This window comes from Talpa europaea (genome assembly GCF_964194135.1).
Source record: "Talpa europaea genome assembly, chromosome: 9".
NCBI lineage: Eukaryota > Metazoa > Chordata > Mammalia > Eulipotyphla > Talpidae > Talpa > Talpa europaea.
In genome coordinates, this window is record NC_140076.1 from 61689488 (window position 1) to 61711057 (window position 21570).

General features: G+C 42.8%; 1 protein-coding gene across 2 annotated transcripts in view; it reads right to left on the minus strand.

The window, feature by feature from the left end:
• The window catches only part of FGGY (FGGY carbohydrate kinase domain containing), a gene marked incomplete at both ends in the record, with an annotated part of 393087 nt that overhangs the window by 74093 nt on the left and 297424 nt on the right, over positions 1–21570 (minus strand). For both annotated transcript variants that reach the window (XM_084243991.1, XM_084243992.1), the window contains 2 exons: positions 9902–9996; positions 16186–16306. In XM_084243991.1, the coding sequence (XP_084100117.1) occupies positions 9902–9996; positions 16186–16306 (216 nt within the window). The remainder of the gene's footprint in view (positions 1–9901; positions 9997–16185; positions 16307–21570) is intronic.

The window sequence follows — 21570 nt, forward strand, 5'->3', positions numbered from 1 at the left end:
AGCAGTCTTCAGGATTTGGAGTAGCAATGGATCTTGTACTTACTGATCTCTCCCATTAATACCCCCCTGGAAAATTCCATCCACTAGTCCTTTCTCTCCATATGATAAAAGTTTACCAGTATTGAAATACATAAAAGTCTATAATAGCTGAATGTAAAACCCACAACTGTAAGTTCTCTGATCCATTGCCATCACTAATGGAAGGTATAAAAGCTCCACCTCTGGCTTAAATCATCCAATAATGTGCCCAGGAAACTGGGAAGCTCTTATCTCTAGACACAGAGGCCTCCTGCTTAGGTTTCCAGACTGGGTCTTCTGGACTCCTAGCCTCTGCTTCTTCATCTGGAGATGACTTTGGCTGGGTCTACCAAATTCTGATCTAGAAATGTAAAATCTTCCATTTAAACCCCAGATGTGTGGTCTGTAAAAAGACAAGACAATTGGTCTGTGGGAATCACTGAGTTGCACGAAGGAATTGGTCAGTTTTATAAAGAAAGGAATGGCAGACACCTGCAGACATAGTTAGGATTTATGAAGTTCAAAGAAAGAGGTGTACTGAAGTTCAGGCTGATAAACATAATACACAGGAAGGAAGCAATTTTGTTGAACTTCAACTTGTCAGAATCCTGAGCTGATCCCCAGGCCTGGGGTACATGGTTGACACCTCTTCTTTGGAGAGGGGTCAACGAAGTTGAGTTTATGTGCATTTATATTTCTAAAGCAGTTTTAAACATAATCACAATGGATTATGATTATTTATTATGATTATTTATTATGGGCTCATGGAGGTCTTCAGAGGTATCAAAGGCTCGTTATCTCAACAATCCCACATGAGTGCCAATTCTTATGTATACATTTTTTAAAAAGGAAATAAAACAAGCACTTGCAAAGGCCAGGTGATATTGTCTGAGAATATAGAATAAGCACGCCACAGAGATTAAGACTACTCAGATTTTTCTCAGGCATGTGATGAGATTTTATAATGTCTCCTAGAGACAGGAAATAGGGCACATATTTCCTTGTGCTGAACAGGAGACAGTAACTTGTCTTTAAGATGTTGTGAGCCGGGGAAAGAGGGCGGAGCAACATGGCGGCGAGGAGACGCTGCGAGTAAGATCTCCCATTAAAAAAAGTTAATAGGGAGGAAAAGCGGCAGGTCCCAGTGAGAACTGGGACACGGAAGATAAACAGGTGACTCCAGCAAACTGCCCGAAGAAGAAAGTTGCCATAAAAGAGGACCAGAAGGGAGGGAAGCGCAGAACCCTGCTCCCCTCCCCCGCCCACAAAGTCGGCACTCTCCGACCGGCAGAGAGGAGGAAAACAACAAACCAAAACGGCCAACAAGAACAAAGGACGCAGCAAGCGGGACTGTGAGTGGAAAGGAACTATTTCAGCCACCACACCCCGTGAACGGGAGCTGTGGAGAACCCTGCAGGATCCGCCGCGGAGGCGAGCTCCAGGCGCCATTAAAGAGAGCCCCGCCCCCCAGGAGGAGACCAGCACCAGCACACAGCCCCGGCCGCCCAGTAAGCTTGCGCAGAAAGCTGCGCGCTGATCCGGATCGGATCGCAGCTGCCCAGGTCCCCGCGCCTGCGACTTAGGCTTGCGGGGAGACCGCGGAGGCCCTCCCTGAGTGAGCAGGAAAAGGCGCCCAGGCAGGGAAGCGGGATTCAAAAGGCGCCATTCCCACGCCACTGATCTGGGCTACAGCCCGCGTCCTGGAACTGAGGGCTTTGGAACTGAGACCCGGGGCACGAAATTAGGGGCGTGGGTTCCCCACGACGGTGGGGCACAAGGCAGACACAGCACCCCAAAGCCGTTGAGGTGTACCCTACCATCCCCGCTCTGCTCCCTGTCCCACGGGGTGGAAAATCAGCTCCCCAAGGGCTCTAGGAGAGATCTCTGGCGCCACCTAGCGACTTGAAGCCAGCAGAGGCTCCTGAAGGAGCTAGTGGCCAGCTGGGGAGTTAGCCCACACCTGGCCCCTTCCAAACAAGTAGTCTGAGCCCACAGGGAGAGCGAGCACCCACAGCCGGGGCAGACCAGGCGCGCAGAAGAGTGTGCCTGAGACCAGACGCGCAGGGAGTGTGTCCCACATCACCATTTTAGAACAGGGACATTTCTTCAGTAAAGACTACCTGCAGAAGGCTTCCTCAGGAGCCAGAGGTGAGCGGGGGAAGTTCGCCCACGCCAGACCCCCTCTGGCCTGCAGTCTAAGCCCAGAGGGGGCGCAGGAACCCACCGCCGGGGCAGACCAGGCGCACAGGGGAGTGTGTCCCCACATCAGCATTTTAGAACAGGGACCTTTCTCCAGTAAAGACTGCTTGAAACTGACAGATGACTCCTGGAGGAACCAGAGGGGAGCAGAGAAGCCCACCCAAGATGCCGGCCAGTCCCAACAACACAGTGTCCCAACGCATACTGCAAATTAGAAAACAGACAGTAGGGAGGAGAAGAACCACACGCAACCTAGCAACTCTCCAGAGAAAAAGCACACCACAAAAAGAAAACCAGCCCTCAGATTGCAACGACAATAACTTGGAAGAATTTCTGAGCCTTCCAGAAAGAGAATTTAAAATTGCCGTGATTAAAAAACTGACAGAAGTCATAAAGGAAAACAATGATAAGGGAAAAATATTCAACGATCAGAAGAATGCAATTGAGTCCCTAGAGAGGGAAAACAATGGTCAGAAGAAAGAAATTGAGTCCCTAAAGAGGGAAGTAAAAGAAATGCAGGAGATCAAAGAATTAATGGAAGAACTAAAGAATGCTGGGAAAAGCAATGAAAGCAGAATAGATGAAATGGAAGAACGAATAAGTAATCTTGAAGACACAGAAATAAAAAGAACCAAAACAGAAAAGGAAAGAGAAGTACGAAGGAAAAAGAACGAGGAAAGACTTCGGGAACTATCTGACTCCATGAGGAAAGGAAATATAAGAGTTATAGGAATACCAGAAGGAGAGGAGAGAGATGTAGGAACAGAGAAAATATTCAAAGAGATAATTGAAGAGAACTTCCCAAATGTGAAGAAGGAGCTGAAAATTGATATACAAGAAGCAAGAAGAACACCAAACTTCCACGACGAAAGGAAAAATACAGCAAGACACATAATAGTAAAGCTCCCAAGAATCCAGGACAAGGAAAAAATAATGAAGCTGGCAAGAGGGAAGAAACTGATAACATTCAAAGGAAAACCAATCAGGCTGACATCAGACTTCTCCAAAGAAACACTACGGGCAAGGAGAGAGTGGAGGGACATAGTCAACAGACTCCAAGAAAACAGATGCCAACCAAGAATACTCTATCCCGCAAAGCTCTCCTTCCTCTTTGAAGAAAGAATATGGACCTTCCCAGACAAACAGAAACTCCGGAATTTCATTGCAACTAAACCCCCACTCCAAAAAATACTACAAGGAGTCCTAAAGCCAGAACCTCAGAGGGACGAATAACAATGAAAGAAGGCCAAAAAAAAAAAAGTTATTAAAAGAATAAATAAATCAAATCAAAGGAAAGACAAACACAATGGCAAATACAGATGTTAACATATCAATATTAACTCTAAATGTAAATGGACTAAACTCTTCAATAAAAAGACACAGAGTTGCAGCCTGGATTAAGAAACAAAACCCAACCTTTTGCTGTCTCCAGGAAACACATTTAGCTACAAAAGATAAAAATAGGCTCAAAGTTAAAGGATGGAAAACAATCCTACAAGCAAATGGACCAAAAAAGAAAGCAGGAACAGCTATACTTATATCAGATAAAACAGATTTCAAACTCAAAAAGATAAAAAGAGACCCCAATGGTCACTACATTATGATCAAGGGGACAATACTTCAAGAAGAAATAACACTCATTAACATATACTCACCAAACGAAGGAGCACCAAAATATATCAGACAACTGTTGTCCTCTCTGAAAACAGACATCAGAGAAAACACATACGTAGTGGGAGACTTCAACACACCACTATCAACAATGGATAGATCAACAAGACAAAAAATAAGTAAAGAAACCAAAGCTCTAAATAAGGACCTAGAGCAATTGGGCTTAACAGACATCTATAGAACACTAAACCCCCAAAAAACGGAGTACACATTTTTCTCAAGCGCACACGGATCATTCTCCAGGATCGATCACATACTGGGGCACAAGACAAACATCAACAGATACACCAAGATTGAAATCATATCAACCATCTTTTCTGACCATGAAGGCATCAAACTAGAAATAAACCATAAAAAGAAGGCAAGGAACTTTCCTACCTCATGGAGATTAAAAACCACACTACTGGAAGACCATTGGACTAATGAGGAGATCAAAGAAGAAATTAAAAAATTTTTTGAATTGAACGACAAGGAGGACACCAATATCCTAAATGTATGGGATGCAGCAAAAGCAGTAATAAGAGGAAAATATATAGCAATAGAAGCTCACATCAAGAAACAAGAAAGAACGCAAAGAAACAACCTAATCTCGAAGCTCAAAGATCTAGAAAAAGAACAACAAAAAAACCCCAAAACCAGTAGAAGAAAAGAAATAATAAAAACCAAAGCAGAAATAAATGAAATTGAAACTAAAAAAACAATCCAAAAGATCAATGAAACCAAGAGCTGGTTCTTTGAAAAAATCAATAAAATAGACAAACCCCTAGCCAGGCTCACAAAGGAAAAAAGGGAGAAAGCACAAATAAACAGGATCATCAATGAAAGAGGAGAAATCACAACGGACACAGCAGAAATCAAAAGAATAATCAGTAACTACTATGAACAGTTATATGGAAACAAGTTTAACAATCTAGAGGAGATGGACAAATTCCTACAACTCTACAATCACCCAAAGCTAGATAAAGAAGAAATAGAACACCTAAACAGACCAATTACAATTAGCGAAATTGCAATGGTAATCAAAAACCTCCCCCAAAACAAAAGCCCAGGACCTGATGGATTTACAAATGAATTCTACCAAACATTCAGAGACGAATTAGTGCCTATCCTTCACAAACTCTTCCAAAAAATTGAGAAGGAAGGGACAATACCAAACACGTTCTATGAAGCCAACATTACACTAATACCAAAACCGAACAAGGACAACACAAAAAAGGAAAACTACAGGCCAATCTCCTTAATGAACACTGATGCAAAAATCCTCAATAAAATTTTAGCTATCAGAATCCAACAATGTATCCATAAGATAATTCACCACGACCAAGTAGGATTCATTCCAGGGACACAAGGATGGTTTAACATCCGAAAATCACTCAACGTTATCCAACACATCAACAAAAAGAAATATAAAAACCATATGATAATATCAATAGATGCTGAGAAAGCTTTCGACAAAGTGCAACACCCATTCAAGATAAAAGCCCTTGAAATTCTTGGGATACAAGGAACATACCTCAACATCATAAAGGCCATCTATGACAAGCCAACAGCCAGTATCATTCTCAATGGTGAAAAGCTGAAAGCAATTCCATTAAGATCTGGAACAAGACAAGGATGTCCACTCTCACCACTGCTTTTCAATATAATACTGGAAGTCCTAGCCAGGGCAATAAGACAAGAGAAAGACATCCAAGGAATCCAAATAGGAAAAGAAGAAGTCAAACTATCACTATTTGCAGACGATATGATATTATACATAGAGAACCCCAAAAACTCCACAGAAAAGCTACTTCAACTCATCAATCAGTTCAGTAAAGTGGCAGCAAACAAAATCAACACGCAAAAGTCAGTAGCCTTCCTATACACAAACAATAAATCTGAAGAAGAAGAAATCAAAAAAACCATCCCTTTTGTTATTGAAACAAAAAAAATCAAATATTTGGGAATAAATCTAACAAAAGAGGTAAAGGACCTATACAAAGAAAACTATAAAACACTGTTAAAAGAAATAGAAGAAGACACAAAGAAATGGAGAGACATCCCCTGCTCATGGATTGGAAGAATAAACATTATTAAAATGGCCATCCTTCCAAAAGCAATATACAGATTCAATGCTATTCCAATCAAAATTTCAATGTCATTCTTCAAAGAAATAGAACAATTATTGATGAAATTCATATGGAATCACAAAAAACCCCGAATAGCCAAAGCTCTCCTGAAAAAAAAAGAAGGGAATGGAGGCATCACACTCCCAGACTTCAAACTCTACTACAAAGCCATAATCATCAAAACTGCATGGTATTGGAACAAGAACAGACATACAGACCAATGGAATCGAATAGAAAATCCAGAAATAAACCCCCAGATTTATGGTCAACTAATCTTTGACAAAGGAGCAAAGAATATGCATTGGAGCAAAGAAAGTTTGTTCAATAAATGGTGCTGGGAAAACTGGGTCGCTACATGCAAAAGAATGAAGCTTGACCACCACCTCACACCATACACAAAAATCAACTCAAAATGGATTAAAGAACTAGACATAAGACCTGAAACCATAAAATATATAGAAGGAAATATAGGCAAAACACTACGTGATTTGCACATCAAAGACATCTTTACAGACACATCACCCAAAGCAGTGATAGTGAAGGCAAAGATAAACAGCTGGGACTACATCAAATTAAAGAGCTTTTGCACAGCAAAAGAGACAATAACAAAAACAAAGAGAAACCCCACCAACTGGGAGAACATTTTTGCACCCAACACTAATGATAAAGGACTGATCACAAAAATCTGCAAAGAGCTGATGAGACTCAACAACAACAAAGAAAATAATCCAGTCAAAAAATGGGCAGAAGAGCTAAAAAGAAACTTCTCTGAAGAGGAAATGCAAATGGCCAACAGGCATATGAAAAAATGTTCAACATCACTTGTCATCAGTGAAATGCAAATCAAAACTACCATGAGATACCATCTTACACCAGTGAGAATGGCACATATTAAAAAAACTAGCAACAACAAATGTTGGCGAGGGTGTGGAGAAAAAGGAACTCTTCTGCACTGTTGGTGGGAGTGCAAATTGGTCCAACCACTGTGGAAAGCTGTGTGGAGATTTCTGGACCTACTAAACATAGAGCTTCCATATGATCCAGCAATTCCACTCCTAGGTATTTACCCAAAGGACACAGAAACATCAATTCCAAAGAACACCTGCACCCCTATGTTTATAGCAGCACTGTTTACAATAGCTAAGCTTTGGAAACAACCCAAATGCCCAAAAATAGATGACTGGATCAAGAAGATGTGGTACATATATACCATGGAATATTACTCAGCATTCAAAAAAGATAAACACATGCAATTTGCAGCAACATGGATGGCGCTGGAAGGGATCATGCTCAGCGAAATAAGCCAAAAAGAAAAAGAAAAATACCGGATGGTCTCACTCATAGCAGGAATCTAGAAAACTTAAATAAGGGACCAGGAAAATGAATAACTATAAGAAAGTGAAAATCAAAATCAACAAAAAACTATGAACTAGAGACACTTTTAGGGGGGCGGGGGCGGGAGGGGAGGGATTGGGGTCAGAATGGGGGGGCTGCAATTGTATGGGGAATATAACAATAAAATTTATAAAAAAAAAAAAACAAAAACAAAAACAAAAAAAGATGTTGTGAGCCTTGCAATTGCCATGCAAGTCACCGATTCTAATATTCAATCTGACATATCTTAGATTCTGTTCCTGAAGATTGATGGAAAATCTCATGCCTTGAAGATGCATTCCATAGTGAGTGTAGAGTCCTTTCAGAGCTGGAAACTCCAGCTTGATTACGACAGCAGCAAAGTACCCTAAGTCATGGAAGCTGCTTCTCATCATGCTAGTCTCTGCTTGGCCTGTGGACTATGTCCTGATGGGTGACCAACCACATTTCTTTTCAGCACATAATGCCTTCAGATATTTAAGATGTCAAAAAAAAAAAAAAGAAAATTAAAGAGAAAAATCAAACAAATAGAGAAAGAATGAAAATCAATATAAGATATAGATCCAGAGAGACCTTAGTTTCCACTTTGCTTCTGTCCCTTGGGAAAATTATTTAAAATCTCTCTCTGTTTAGGTTTCTCCATATAAACACAATGAGAGAAATATCTACCCCACAGGCAGAGAGAGTGTCCAAATGAAATGAACTGTCTTAGTCTACTTGGGCTTTCATCATAAAAACCATAGATTGGGTCTGATAGACAAATGTATTTTCTCACAGTTCTGGATGATGGAATTTCAAGATCAAGGTACCAACCTGGTCAGATTCTGGTGAGAGCCCTCATTCCTGGCAGAGGCTATCTTTTCTTTGGGTCCACACATGGTAGAGAGAGAAAGAGCGTGCACACAAACTTCCTGGGGTCTCTTCTTATGTGGATACCAATCTTGCCATGAGGGCCTTTCCCTCATGACCTCATCTAGCCCAAATTACCTTCTAAAGGCTGAAACTCCATAAACTACCACATAATAGTATTAAGACTTCCATCATGAATTTTGATGGGACATAAAATATTCAGTCCATAATATGAGGTAAGCTATGGAGGGCCTTAGTAAGCATCTCTACTGTTTTACTTCAGCTATTATAATTTGTTTGAGGAAGAACAAGGCATCCTGTTGGGAGAACATCTTTGTGAGTTGATATACCAAAATTAATTATTGACAAGTCTTGATATTTCAACAGTAAATCTCTCCATATGATGTATGTAAGTACCAGCATATCCTGAAGTGGAGAATTCAGTGTGACAATCTTTGCCTAAAATTTTTAGTTAAAATTCACAAGCATTCACGAATGTGTACAGTCTTTGGAAGATATTTCACAGGTATTTCTTGGGGTAAATAATATTCATACTTCCCAAAATGGGGTACAAAGAGCAGATACTGTGTTTGTCTGTTCCTAACAGTATACCCTTAAATTCTGTAATCTTTCTAGATCTCTGTTGTCCATGTAGTTTGTTACAGGTGCCGGGTAGATTATATGAAAAGCACCCAGCATAGTTCCTGGTTCCTAAGAGGGTCACAATAAGTACAGATATAATTTTTAGGTTACTGGTAGAAAACATGGCTCTAGTTCTGATCTTGAGACCTTGGGCCAGTTATGTAAATAAGCTCTCTGGTTCTCAACTGAACAAGTATTTCTTGAACTCTCAGTTGAGAGTTTGGGAGGCTTCTTGGTTTCGGGACTTACTAGCTGTTTCCACTTTCATTTCTTTATGCTCCAGGTTCCTCAACTATGAAATGGGAACATAGAGTTATTATAGGACTAAATGTGACTCCAGAGACTGTGCTCTCAGCCAGTACCTATCCGACTTCTTTCCTTTTGGTAATTCTTTTGTTAATACTGGTGTTTCATCTCTCAAAGTCTCTCCATAAAACCCATGTGAGAAATATGTTTTGCAATTTGGTGGTAGGAAAAGCTTTGTCTCCCACAAGAGTGTTTCCTCTTTTTGAAAGTAAGAATTATGAAATTTATCATGTGTTCTTTTTTGTCTTGGCTGCCAGGAAACTCAGAGCCAAACTGTGTGTTCAATGATGACCACCAAGTTGTTTCCATCTTCCTATGTCTTTGTTCCTTATTTTCCCTTTTAATTCCTTTTGTGCTAACATTTTTATTTGTGTCTCTTGTCAGAGATCAAGGTGCTTAATTTACAAGAAAAAGTTAAGTTTTGAACATTCTCTGTTTCACTTGCTAAAAGAAAAATGGTCAAGGGGAAATTTAAAAGAATAATTTAAGAGGTATATTAAAGAGGAAAAAAATCAAATCAACAGAAAAAGAAAGGAACCAACGCTAACAGAGGCAACCAAAATGAAAACTTCAATAAATATGTCTACGGCTGGAAGTGTTTGTGCTTCCCTGGCTGGAACCTATCATTTCTTAATTACATCTTATGTGTGTTTTGCAAGATGGGAGCTGTTGTCAAGAGGAAGGACAGTCCCAGACAGGGGAAGGGCATGGTCTGCCCCTTGGTCCTTACCTACCTGTACAGAGGAGAAATCCCCCGAAGCACAGGCACCCAGAATAGCAGCACCCAGGAGAACAGACTCCACCTCTTGCGACAGGACCACAGGCATGCCTGCACAGGACAAGGCCACACCTTGGTTAGGGAGCAGGCTGGGGAGAGTGTGGTGAGCCAGCAAATAACCACAGCAACAAAAACACTTGACTTGAAGGCATCAATGGGCAACTCCTCTCCACCCCCTGCAGGTCCCTGTTCTTTAAGATGACCTATCTCTAAAGGATTTCAGTGCTTATGCCTGGTAGTGCAGTAGCCCAGAGCCCCAGGAGAGTCAATACCACATGTGTCAATTCATGAGAACTACTGGCCCAGGCTTCCCAGGCTTCTGCTAGCTGCTATCTGGCATTGGGTTCAGTTCAACAAATAGCTGCTGAACTGCTGAGCCCAGGCAACACAGAGAAACTGACTGTTCTGCTACTCACATCTCAAAGGGGAGATAGAGGAGAAAGAGATAAAGACCATGCAGGGGCTGGTTCTCTGAGATATGCTAAGAAAAAGGAACTAGTAAGAGGGGATGATGAGTCCCTCCAGAGGCTTCCTATTGTTTTCAGACACAAGCCAAAGCCCTCCCGCCGGCTGACCTCCCAAGAGTCTCCAGGATGGGGGCTGCTTCCTCCCCTCCGGGTCTCCTGCTCCCTTCCACATTGTCCTGGCTCCTTGCTCTTTCTTGAGTCTGCTTCAGGGCCCTTCTGTCTGAATCATTTTCTCCCAGATGTCCACAAGGCGACTCCCTTTTTCTCCTTCAAGTGTCGGCATCCACATCTTCTTCCCACCAACCACCTGATTTAAAATAACAGCTCTCCACCGTCTGTTTCCCCATTGTTGCCCGACACTCCATGGCTGGCTTGTCTGTTTCTCCTGTCTACCTTCTAGAACATAAACTTCATGAGGATGGGGGCTTTGTTCACAGATGAATCCCTGGGATGGAACTAATATCTAGCACTCAAATGATGAAAGAACTATCTCTGGGGTGTTGAAAGGGTTGTTACCCAGTGGAGGTGGGGATTAAGAAGGCATTTACAGGGCTTCCCTGGTGGCACAGTGGTTGAACACTGGCCTGTGAAGCTGCCCGCACCCTCTGCAGTGCTGGTTCAATCCCCGGCCGCCAGTGAGAGTCCCACATGGAGCCCACATGGAGCGCAGACCTCTCCTGCCGCCCGCTGCTCCCCTTGGCAGTGTACTTCGGTCCTTCTGCCTGTTCTGTTCCCCGCTCTGTCTCTGGTGAATTCTCTCACCCTCCCATGCTTCTGGCTGTACCCAGTGCTTGTATAAATAAATAAATAAATCTTTAAAAAAAAGAAGGCATGTACAGGAAGAGCAGGGCCATCCAGGCAGGGAGGAGTGCTCTGCATGCCAACTGCCAAGGTTAGGTCTTGTGGTGTACTTAAGGTTAGCAGAAACACTTTAAAATTCTAGGATTTTACATGTGTGTCTGTAATAAAAAAAAGCTCTATAGTGTAAACACAAATATATTTGCTAATCAGGAGATGGCAGCAAACTCCACAGAGGTAAGCTTTGTGGCCGGTCTATAAAATCTTTCTAAGATGTTAGCGATGCTTTTCCGAAGACTGGATGTCTCTCTCCTTTTCTGGGAAGACTTCCCTGATAGCCTTCTCTGCACCGCCACGATGTCACTCACCCACCTGCTCTGGGGCTGGTGAGCTGCCCCAGTGTCCCAGGAAGAGAGGGCAGGAAACAGGATTTCCACATACCCCAGGGGCTTGAACCTGGCCTCACACTGCAGGGTGTGCGCCTTAGACTGCTGACAAGGTGTCAGGCATGATGGAGTCTCTGTGAAAGACTCAGGCCTAGGTTTGTTTCCTAGTCCATTATGTCTGTGTCCTTAAGAAAGTCACTGACACTCTAGCCTCAGTCTCCTCCTGCACAAAATGGGCATCAGACTTATCACACAGGTTTGCTATGAGGCTAGTGAGAGACACACAAGGTCTTAGCACATCCCTGGCCTATGGTGGCTGCCACTGTTAGGATGAATATGTGGTGAGGGGAGCCCTCTATATGCACTTCACCTGGACTAGAAAGAGCTGTAAGGAAGGGACAGGGCAGGTGCCTATCACTCACCCAGAGGATGTTAGATATGAGGCCCCACTGAAGGACTGAGCTGGCCAACTCAGGGGAAAACACTGCTTGCCTCAGCAGAACCCAGGCATTGTGCAGATGGCAGTGTGACCCCTTGACTGGATGACTTTTTTAAATTCATTTTTTACATCATTGTTCATTTTTAAACAATATTCGCTTCCCCCCTCCCTCAGACCCCAGAGAATTTCCTTCACCAATGCACCCAAGCACCATCACCACAATCCCCACCTCCAAATGCCATTCACCCCATTCACCTCTTTGCCCCTCCTTATACCCCATAAACTGTTCTCCCCAACTGCAATCCAAAGGGTGCTGGAGCCAGACTGCCAGGGCTGGAGTTCTGGCTTCCTTGCCAACAGAGCTGTATGATATTAGGCAAGTGACCTAACCTCTCTGAGCCTCATTTATCCCATATGCAAAATAGGGTTACAATTCCACCTACCTCACAAGGTTGCTGCAAGGATTGTAAGTGCACTCATAAGCAAGTGCACTCTTAAGCACTGAAAACTAGGTTTGGCTTAGAGAATGCACTAAATTAGTACTAAATGTTATGATAATTCAAATGTACATGATCTCTGCAGTCTCCCCTCACCCCTATTAGTGGAACCAACTCACTGCTGCCTTTTGCCCCTCAGGCCAATCCCATCTCTTCCCTTCCCAACTGGCTCTAGATCTGCAGAGACTGGCCTCTGTGGCCCACATCCCTGGTCTCCTTGCCCCTGACTCAGGCTGGTCACCTTCCTGTCCAGAGTCCTACAAAGGCAGGGTGGTTTCAACCGTGAGTAACCCCAAGGTGCTGCCTGACGGCCCACACCCTGCTCACACCTCTGTAAGTACACCATTTATTAGGCTCCTCTGCAGGGACTCCATTCAAGTGTGTCATCGCTCCCCTGTCTGGACCTGACACTTGTGGTACTGACTGGTACTGACACTTGTGTCCCCGGGCTCCCCCCCTGTACTCTCTGGACGTGGGTGAGCACCCTGAGCTTACTTTTCCTGTTTGTAATAACCCTCTTGGCAGGGCATTATTCTTCTTTGCAGACACAAACCGAGTTCAGAGAGAGCTTGTGCGTGAATAAATGCAGGGACAAATGATTTCAGTAATGGATGAGACAGAAAGAGGGAAACCCCTACTGAAATTGCCAGAACTGAAAAACAAAGTTTAAAGGGAGGAACATTTAGTCCCAAGTCAGTGGGGGAGACCTATAATTAGTCAGTATACACCAAGTATTTCTCGAAACCACAGGTAACATTAAATGCCCAGGGAAGAGGAGGCTCCTCCTCATGGAGAAGACATTCCCCAAGATGGCAAAGCTCTGCTCCCCCTGCTTGCAGGGAGCAGGTTGTTCTCCAAATGGAAAGGATTTGCTTAACAAAATAATCAACTGTGTGTTTTTTTTTTTTTCAAAGGCACCTCCTTTTGGGCAGGGGACTGCCTCAAGGGGAGATGTAAACTAACATTTATTGAACAACTACTTTGAGTCAGACACAGAACTCAGTGCGCAAAAACTCACAGGCATTTAATCCTCAGCACAATCTATAGAAAGGAAATACTATTTCTGACTTTCAGAAGAGGGAAATGAGGCTCAGAGAGGTAAAGGAACTAGTCCAAAGTCACAGAGCGGGCCTTCCACTCTTTTCAAAACTCCACGCTATTTCCAAAGAATCTTCCAAATCCCTTGTGTTTTTCACATATATTCCTTTGAGTTACATACCAGATCTATGATCTCTAAATCTTGCAAGAAAACTGAGTAATTACTATGTTTAAGGGCCCCTGAGACTCTACCTATACACCCACTGCTTGTGTACGTGTCTTTTACAAGCACAGATGCAAATGTGTTCCTTTTTTTTTTTTTTTTTTGAGTGCTGGGTGAGGGAGAGGAAGAAGGCAGCTCTGCCTGGAATGTGAACTATTTTATCTGATGCATTAATGAGTTTAGCAGAACCCAAAGCATTTAAAGGCAGATGCACTTTGCCATCACTTGTCAGTCACAGACTTCCCAAGGCAGAGGAATTCCAGGCCAAAGAAAAGGTCCCTTTGTCTGGAACTGTAACTGGTCCATAGTCAGAGACAAAGGGTCCAGTTTCAATCGGAATTCATATAACGATTAACAGCCTTTTCATTCAACAGCCTGAAGAAGGAGAACAGTTCCCAAAGCAGAACTTTCTGAGAAGCCACTGCACCCCCTGCTTCTGAGTCAGCTCAAGGGTGTGAGGCCTGGAAGGGGACCCACTTTCACAAAGGTCAGAGCTGCAAAGCCCAGCCAGGGGCCCAAGGTCACGGGGATTACACTGCACTGAGGCCCTTTTCCCCTTCTCTGGGTAACAAGTTAGCCAAGGCTTATTGTATCTCCCTCCTGCATCCAGGTAGGAAGCCTCTGAAGCTATTGGAGGGCTGGGAATTGGAAAGTCCCTCACAGATCAGGTTTGAAGTCTGAACCTTATCCGATCCAGCTCTCTGACAAAATCTAGACAAAATGTAGGTATGGTTTTTCCTCAGGGAAATGTATAAGATCATCTTGGTTCCTTTTTATATCTTTCCTCTTCCTGCCTTAGAACTGCCCACTTCTGTAGATTTTAGAGGCTCCTGGAAAGGGAAATTAGCACCAAATGGTTAGGTAGAAAGTGGGCAGAAAAGTTAGGAAACCTGGGTGGGCAACACAGCATAAGGGATGTCAGGCCTGGATATACCTGGGTTATAAGCCTGGCTCTGTCCCTTACTGTTTGACTTTGGACAGTCAGTTTAATTCATCACCCCAATCCTCTCTTTCCTCTATGCCAATCACTGCCTGCTGGTGCCATGTGAGGGTTACAGCTTCACAATGACACATGTGGGGGCCTGGATAATGGCGGGAATTTCTATATTTAATATCTTCAGGTAGCCCTGACACTGCGTGATTTTTTATCCTATCTCCTGGCTCATGCATCAGTCTAAAGTAACCTATTTAACTGACGCTTGCAAAGTGCAGGGGTCAACTATGCCCATCATATTTGGTAAAGCTCCCATCTGTGAGAATGTGCATTGCCTGGACTGGGGAGGGAACTATGATGAACTAAGTCGGGGCAGACACGTTGACCTACCCACCTATTAGAGGTGAGGAATCCGGGGAATGGGGGACAGCAAGCGATTGCTATGAACGGAGGCCAGTGTTGGGTAGGCTCATTATCAGGCTGGATTTGGGGTGGCGAGCAGAATCCAATCTCCTCTGGTTCTCTCCCCTTGCCCTGCCCTGGTACCTGGTTATCATGGGATGGGCCTTAGGAGGGAACACCAGTCCCTAGGAGACTTTGGGAGAGAAAGGAGCACAAGGCAAGGGTATCAGCTCCAAAGAGACAAATACCCAGAACAGTCCTGCAATACCAGTAAGTCTCCTGCCAATGGCGCCCCTTCCTAAGGGTCCAGGGTTATGTCCCTGGGATCCTGCTCTGCTGTTGTCTGCTCAGATCCTGCTCTGCTGTTGTCTGCTCAGATCATGGAGGCATTAGCCCATCTATCATGATCCCTGATTCTGATGAGCTGAGAAGAAATCAGAGGATCTCAGGGTTTTAGTGCTGAAGTTCTTATCTACAGCCAGGCCCATGGTTCCCACAGCAGCTGGGCTCTGCAGTCTTTCTCAAGTCAGCCTCATGGTCACTTCCTCCAGACCCCTTGCCCTGTGCAATCACAGGTCCAAGCAGGGGCAGGTGCCCTACTGTGTTAGCAGAGTACTCTGTGCTTATCTCACTCAGCTCTTGCCCCACTATATTTAATGCATGTGTTTGCTGTCTGCCTTCCTCAGAAGACCTTGAGCTCCTTGGGGGAGGGATCAGGTCTTACTCATTTGTGCTTCTTCAATATGCCCCACAGTGCGTGAAGTGGAAGAGATAACTCAAGCCTGCTAAGTAAAAACTGAATTAAGTAAGATCTGGCCCTTATGATCTCTCTTTTCTCATTTCTCATTGTTATTCAATAGTTGTATTTGCATAGAAGTCAACTGTCCTATGGAAGATTTCATATTTATCTACAGAAAAAAATGTATTTTTAACATAAATATTCAAAATAATGTGGCATACTATCTACCTCCCCCTATTCCCAGCCCTGTCTAGATTCTGCCATGCCTATTTGCTGCCAAGCCTAAAGTGGTGGCCTCTCCGCCTCCTCAGACTTACCAGTGATGTCCGCATGCATTTGCACAAAGAGGGGGTTCTTGCTGAGGCCTCCGCATAGGAAAAGAGTGCTGATCGAGTGTCCTGCTGCCTCCATGGCCTCTACAATGAGGCGGGTCCCAAACTGAGAGGGAAAAGCAGGAGAAAGCATCAGTATAGTTGCACAGGAATCGATGGGTGCATTTACCAAGTGTGGACCCAGTGCCAGATACCACACAAAGAGCTTTCTGCACACTATTTCAGGATCTGGGGGGAGTTTATGTTGTCGTTGATGACACGGTTAACTGAGCTGCAGAGAGGGAATTCCAACCAGAGCCTGCCCAACTCCAAAATTTTCATGACTATACCATTTGCTTCCAATGGTAGTGATAGGACACTGCAACGTGAGCAGTCAATATTAACACAGTTCATTCAAGCAAGTGTTTGATGAGTGTCCATTGTGGCCCAGGTCCTCTGTTAGGTCCTGGGAAAGGAGTGATGGGCAATACTGCTCTGCAAATAATGGTCACTGGTCCCTGATCAGTTTCCCTTCCCTAAACAGGAACTGAAGAGGAGGGATCTTTGGAAAAGTGCCAAAGAATTCCACAGCAGAGACAAGGAAAGGGGGTTCTGATTGCCGAAGAATTGAGACAAAGTCTTCACACAGCAAAGTTAAGGTAAGCTGACCTTTATTATCACTTGAAATCAGGGAGTGTCTCTCTAGTATTGTGAATTCCAGAGCCAGAAGCCTTTCCTACTTGATCTTTGAAGATCTGCAATGATGCAAAAATCACGTGCTCTGGTTGGCTCAGGGATTCTCTGTTTCCATATCTTCCTAACATACCTGCTCTTGTCCTGTTCAGTAAAAATGCTTGAGAAGAAAATAATACTACAGGTTCATTGAGGTGAATTTTAATGTACAATTTTTTAGTTTTAGCTAGGATATTTGAATAGTTAAAATCATAATTTTTTGGAAGTTAAAGTAGTAGAAAGTCATAAATTATACCTTTTGAGGTAAGGATTAAAATCACAGACATGAACTATGACAACGCCTCAGGGGGTAGTAACATGGTGATGTTTGAAAAAGGGGCTCAGGAGCGAAATAAAGTAGAGGGTGTTATGGCTGAGAGAGAGACCTTGAAGTGTTTTGAGAGTGAACATTCCGGGGGGGCTGACAGAGACCCAGGTGTGGTCAAAGATGAGTTGCTGAGGCAGAAGGGCAAAGTCGAGGGACATAAGGAGGGCAAGGATCTGGGAAGCCACAGGTGGTGCTGCCAATGAGAAGCAGGGCTGGGGCTGTAGGGAAAATGGAGCTATCTCACATTTAGTAAAGATGTGATGGTGTAGCTAGGAAGTGATACCCGCGTTCATAGGAGCAGTTTTTCCTGAGGGCATGCTATATCAGAGGTCTAACCAAAGTAAAGGACAGGGATTTGGAAGTGGCCAGGATGTTTCCTCCCCTCTTTCGGGGGTGGGGTATAGGCCAAGAGGACCTCCTTTGACAAGGCTGTCTGCAGTTACCTACCCTGTATACAGGGGTCCTCCTGGGCTACAGTGGCTACAGGCAATCATGGGACACGAAATCCTGATTACTGTGGAGGAAACGCTGAGGGGCAGGGGCAATTCAGGAGCAAAAGCACAGAAGTTCCAGTCTGGAGGTCTTCAGGGTTTGGTGAGGCCATTAGTGAATCTGGTAAGAGCATGGATTAGGTGAAACTTGGGCTTCTAAAGATAGCCACAGATGTAGTGTGTTAAAAAAAAAATTAAAACATGTTGTATAAAGCCAGATACTGCATATTGAATATGGCTGATTACCCCCAGATGTTCTTTTTTAAGCTTTGGAGGGTCATGAACCCTCTTGAGGATCTGATAAAACTTACTGACCTCTCCAGAAAAAAAAATCCATACAAAGTAGTAGTATAAATAATTTCAGGCCTACAGATGCCCTCATATCCATCATGGATCACTGTTGTCTGTAGATTCCAGAAAATCCTAATCTACTCCAGGGGTATGGACAGAGAGTAGCTACAGTGTGGCTTTCATTGAGTTAAAAAAAAACAAGGATGGCATTCAGGCATCTCATCTATTTCTTGTATCAAACCTCTATATAATCTTTCTCAGTTTTCATTCTCATTGAAAAAAAAAATAAAAGGAATAATGCCATTCTTCATTCATTTGAAAATTCCAAAAATTGCCAGAAATGTTAATATGACAAAAATTAAAAATTGTCTAAGATTTGATGAAATAGTAATACTCACCTTGCGTGGTTGCTGGTGCAGTGTACAGAAACTCCAGCACATGGAAGGTGTTCTGGTAATTAGCTACATGCCAGGAGCTCTGCTATGCACTTTAATGTCACCTCTAACCTTATGACAAACTCTAAAACTGCGAAATGTTATCCCCATTAAGCGTCATATAAATTGCCTAAGGCCATCCAGTCAGTAAGTGGGGGAAGGTAGCTGCCTCCCACTATGGATGGAAATACCATGCAAAATTGATACTTCGAAAACCAGAGACCCAGGACGCACATGATTAGCAGGCCTGAGCGGAGAGTAATACAAAGCACATTGCCTGGGAAAAAGGAGGAAAGACTCAAACAAGAGGCTCTCCCTCGAGAGCGGCTGTGATAGTCTGTCTCTCCCCTGTGTGTCTTTGTCGGCTGGATTTCCCACTCGGGCTGGCGGTTAGTTACAGGGCATTCCCATCCCTGTCCCAGACTCCACTCTGTGAAAAGCTCCACCCTCCTTAACCGCCCTCACCAAAGGGCTTTGTGCTAAAATGATTTTGTGCTCACCTTTCTGGAAAAAATGTTTTCACAGAGAAATTTAAATTAAAATTAGCCCATTCCATTGGGAATGTACAGAGCCAAATGCAAATTGAGAGACTTCAAATGCAAATAGTACTTTTTAAGGGTCTGTTCAGAAAAGAAAACTATAGATGAACAGGCTATGGATAAACTGGATGTTTGACAGGTCTTTCAATTAAGTGCGATCAAGAGAGAATTTTTACTTCATGGACCGTTTCACACAAAGTTAACTTCATTACAATCTCTTTAATTTCATTCTATTCTTATAAAATACTATCTACAGATATTACTAAAGAGAGGAATTCATTTAACTTTAACTTTATTAACAACACATTGGTGCCAGGGCAACGTTCAGACTTAAAGAAATAAAAATGATTTTTTCAACTTAAATATACTAAGAAATTATGTTATCAGAATGCTTCCCTACAATGCACATTTCTGCATATAAGATCAGCACAACCAGATATTTTTTGTAAAACAGACTGAACTCTTTCCAATTCAACTGACTCCACAATAAAACCTTATTGAAAGATCTCTGTCTTAAATTGCCTTCCCTTTGTGTTATTATTAAGGTCATTAAGACAATGGACAGAATAAATATGATAGCTTTTAATACACGTAGGGCCCATTAAATACGAGATTGATTTTCCAAGAGTGTGGCATTTGGGAAAATGTATCTGGCACTCCCCCCACCCCCTGCATTAAATTTAACCTCATGTATATATTATATTCTTGGACTCTTGCTGAGTGCTCTTACCAGGAAGGAGATCTCTGTGAGACAATCCTGGCCAAATTAACAATGTTTTCTAAGATGTGTCAAGTGAAAACTATTCCTGGGAATGCCTGAAAGCTTATTTTGTCCATGAAGCTTTTACTAATACATCAAGGATAAATGCAGCTTGGTACAGTGTGAAGAATAGAAGCTTGGGAGTGAGACACTAGAGGTTCAAATTCCAACTCTGCCATGTACCATTGTTTGACTGTAGGACATGGTTTTTCATGTCTGTGAAATAAGGACAATCCCACCTACTTAGAGGGTTGCTGCCCTAAATTCAGGTGGGCAAGACACTGTTTGGTGCCTGGCCCAGAGAGAGAGGGTCAATGAAAAGAACAGTCTCATGATGTCACACTAGTGACAGTGCCCTTAGCACATCCTGTTTGGCCTCGTTCTTCAAGTCTGCCTCTTAACGTGGACTTTATGAGCATCACTCTGTTTTGATTTTTACAGGATTATTCAACTCAGTGCAAGCTGATCACTCCACTAAAAGACTTTTCATACAAATCAGAAAACAAAGGTTTCTCAATACTTCATGTATCTAGTTTTACTTTATCAATTTGTTGGGGTCAAATCACAACTCTCCCATTTATTAGTGGCATGAAACTAAGCGAGTTAATTAGCCTCACTGAGGTTTAGGCTTCTAATCTGTGGAATGGGGAATATATTAATAATTACTTCATAAGGTTGGGTAAGGTAATGTTTGTAAAATATTTAGCATAGTGCCTAGCACATAATACCCCAAATCTCTATTATTTACTATTATTATCATCATCATGATGATAATAAATATATTTACCACTGATGTACATTGTTTTTTTTGCTTTGCTCTTCTTTTTGGATGCATGTTTTTGATCTCCCTTTTCACCTTACTATTCATTTTATCCATTCTGATAAATGTCAGAATTGTCTGTTTTTGACCAAGTTCCCATAAATAAAGCAGGTTGATTGATTTCACTGAACTGGCCAAGCTATTAAATCAATAAAACAGTTGCTTTAGGAAGACACAGTCAAACTGGCCCACAAACTAAAAGGATTGTTTAATCAAGCTGACTGATTCTATACCCTATGCAGCTACCTAAAAACTGTCTATTCTGTTAGTAGCTGGGAAATTCTGCCTCTTATCATATGTTCAGACACCTGAACAAATTTGAATATAAGAAAAAGCACATTTATTGGTGATAAATCTGCTTAGTATTGTTGGGGAAAATCTACATTGTTCTAAAGCAATGAGGTTATGAAAAAGGTTATGTTGGAGAAACAAAATAACTGACTAGCATGTAAATATGTCCATATAGCATTAACACGCAAACAAAAGCTTTAAATAACTTGGTTCAGAAAACCAAATTTTGAACCAGAATTTAGTGAGCTGACCTTTCCTTTTTGTTGGTCTCCATTCTCTTTCTCAGCCTCAATAGATTATTATTACTATTTTTAAAAGATCTATTTATTTATGCATACAAGGACCAGGGTACAGGCCAGAGGTGTGGGGGGTGAGAGGATTCAGCAGAGACAGAGCGGGGAACAGAAAAGGTGATGGACTGAAATGCACTGCTGAGGGGAGCAGTGGGCGAGACAGGAGCGGTCTGCTGCACCACGTGGGTAGCTCCCTGGCCGGGGCTAGAACTTGTACTGCAGAGGCTGCAGACAGCTTCATAGGTTGCATCTTAACCCCTTGCACTACCAGGGAGGACCTCAATAGATTATTATTATGGAGAGTTCCTATTAGCTCTGAGACTCTGAAACCCATGACCAACTCCCCGAGATATGTTTGCTAGCATGTGTACAATACAGTTTTTCATGAGTGATTTTAGGGCTCAGAAACCTC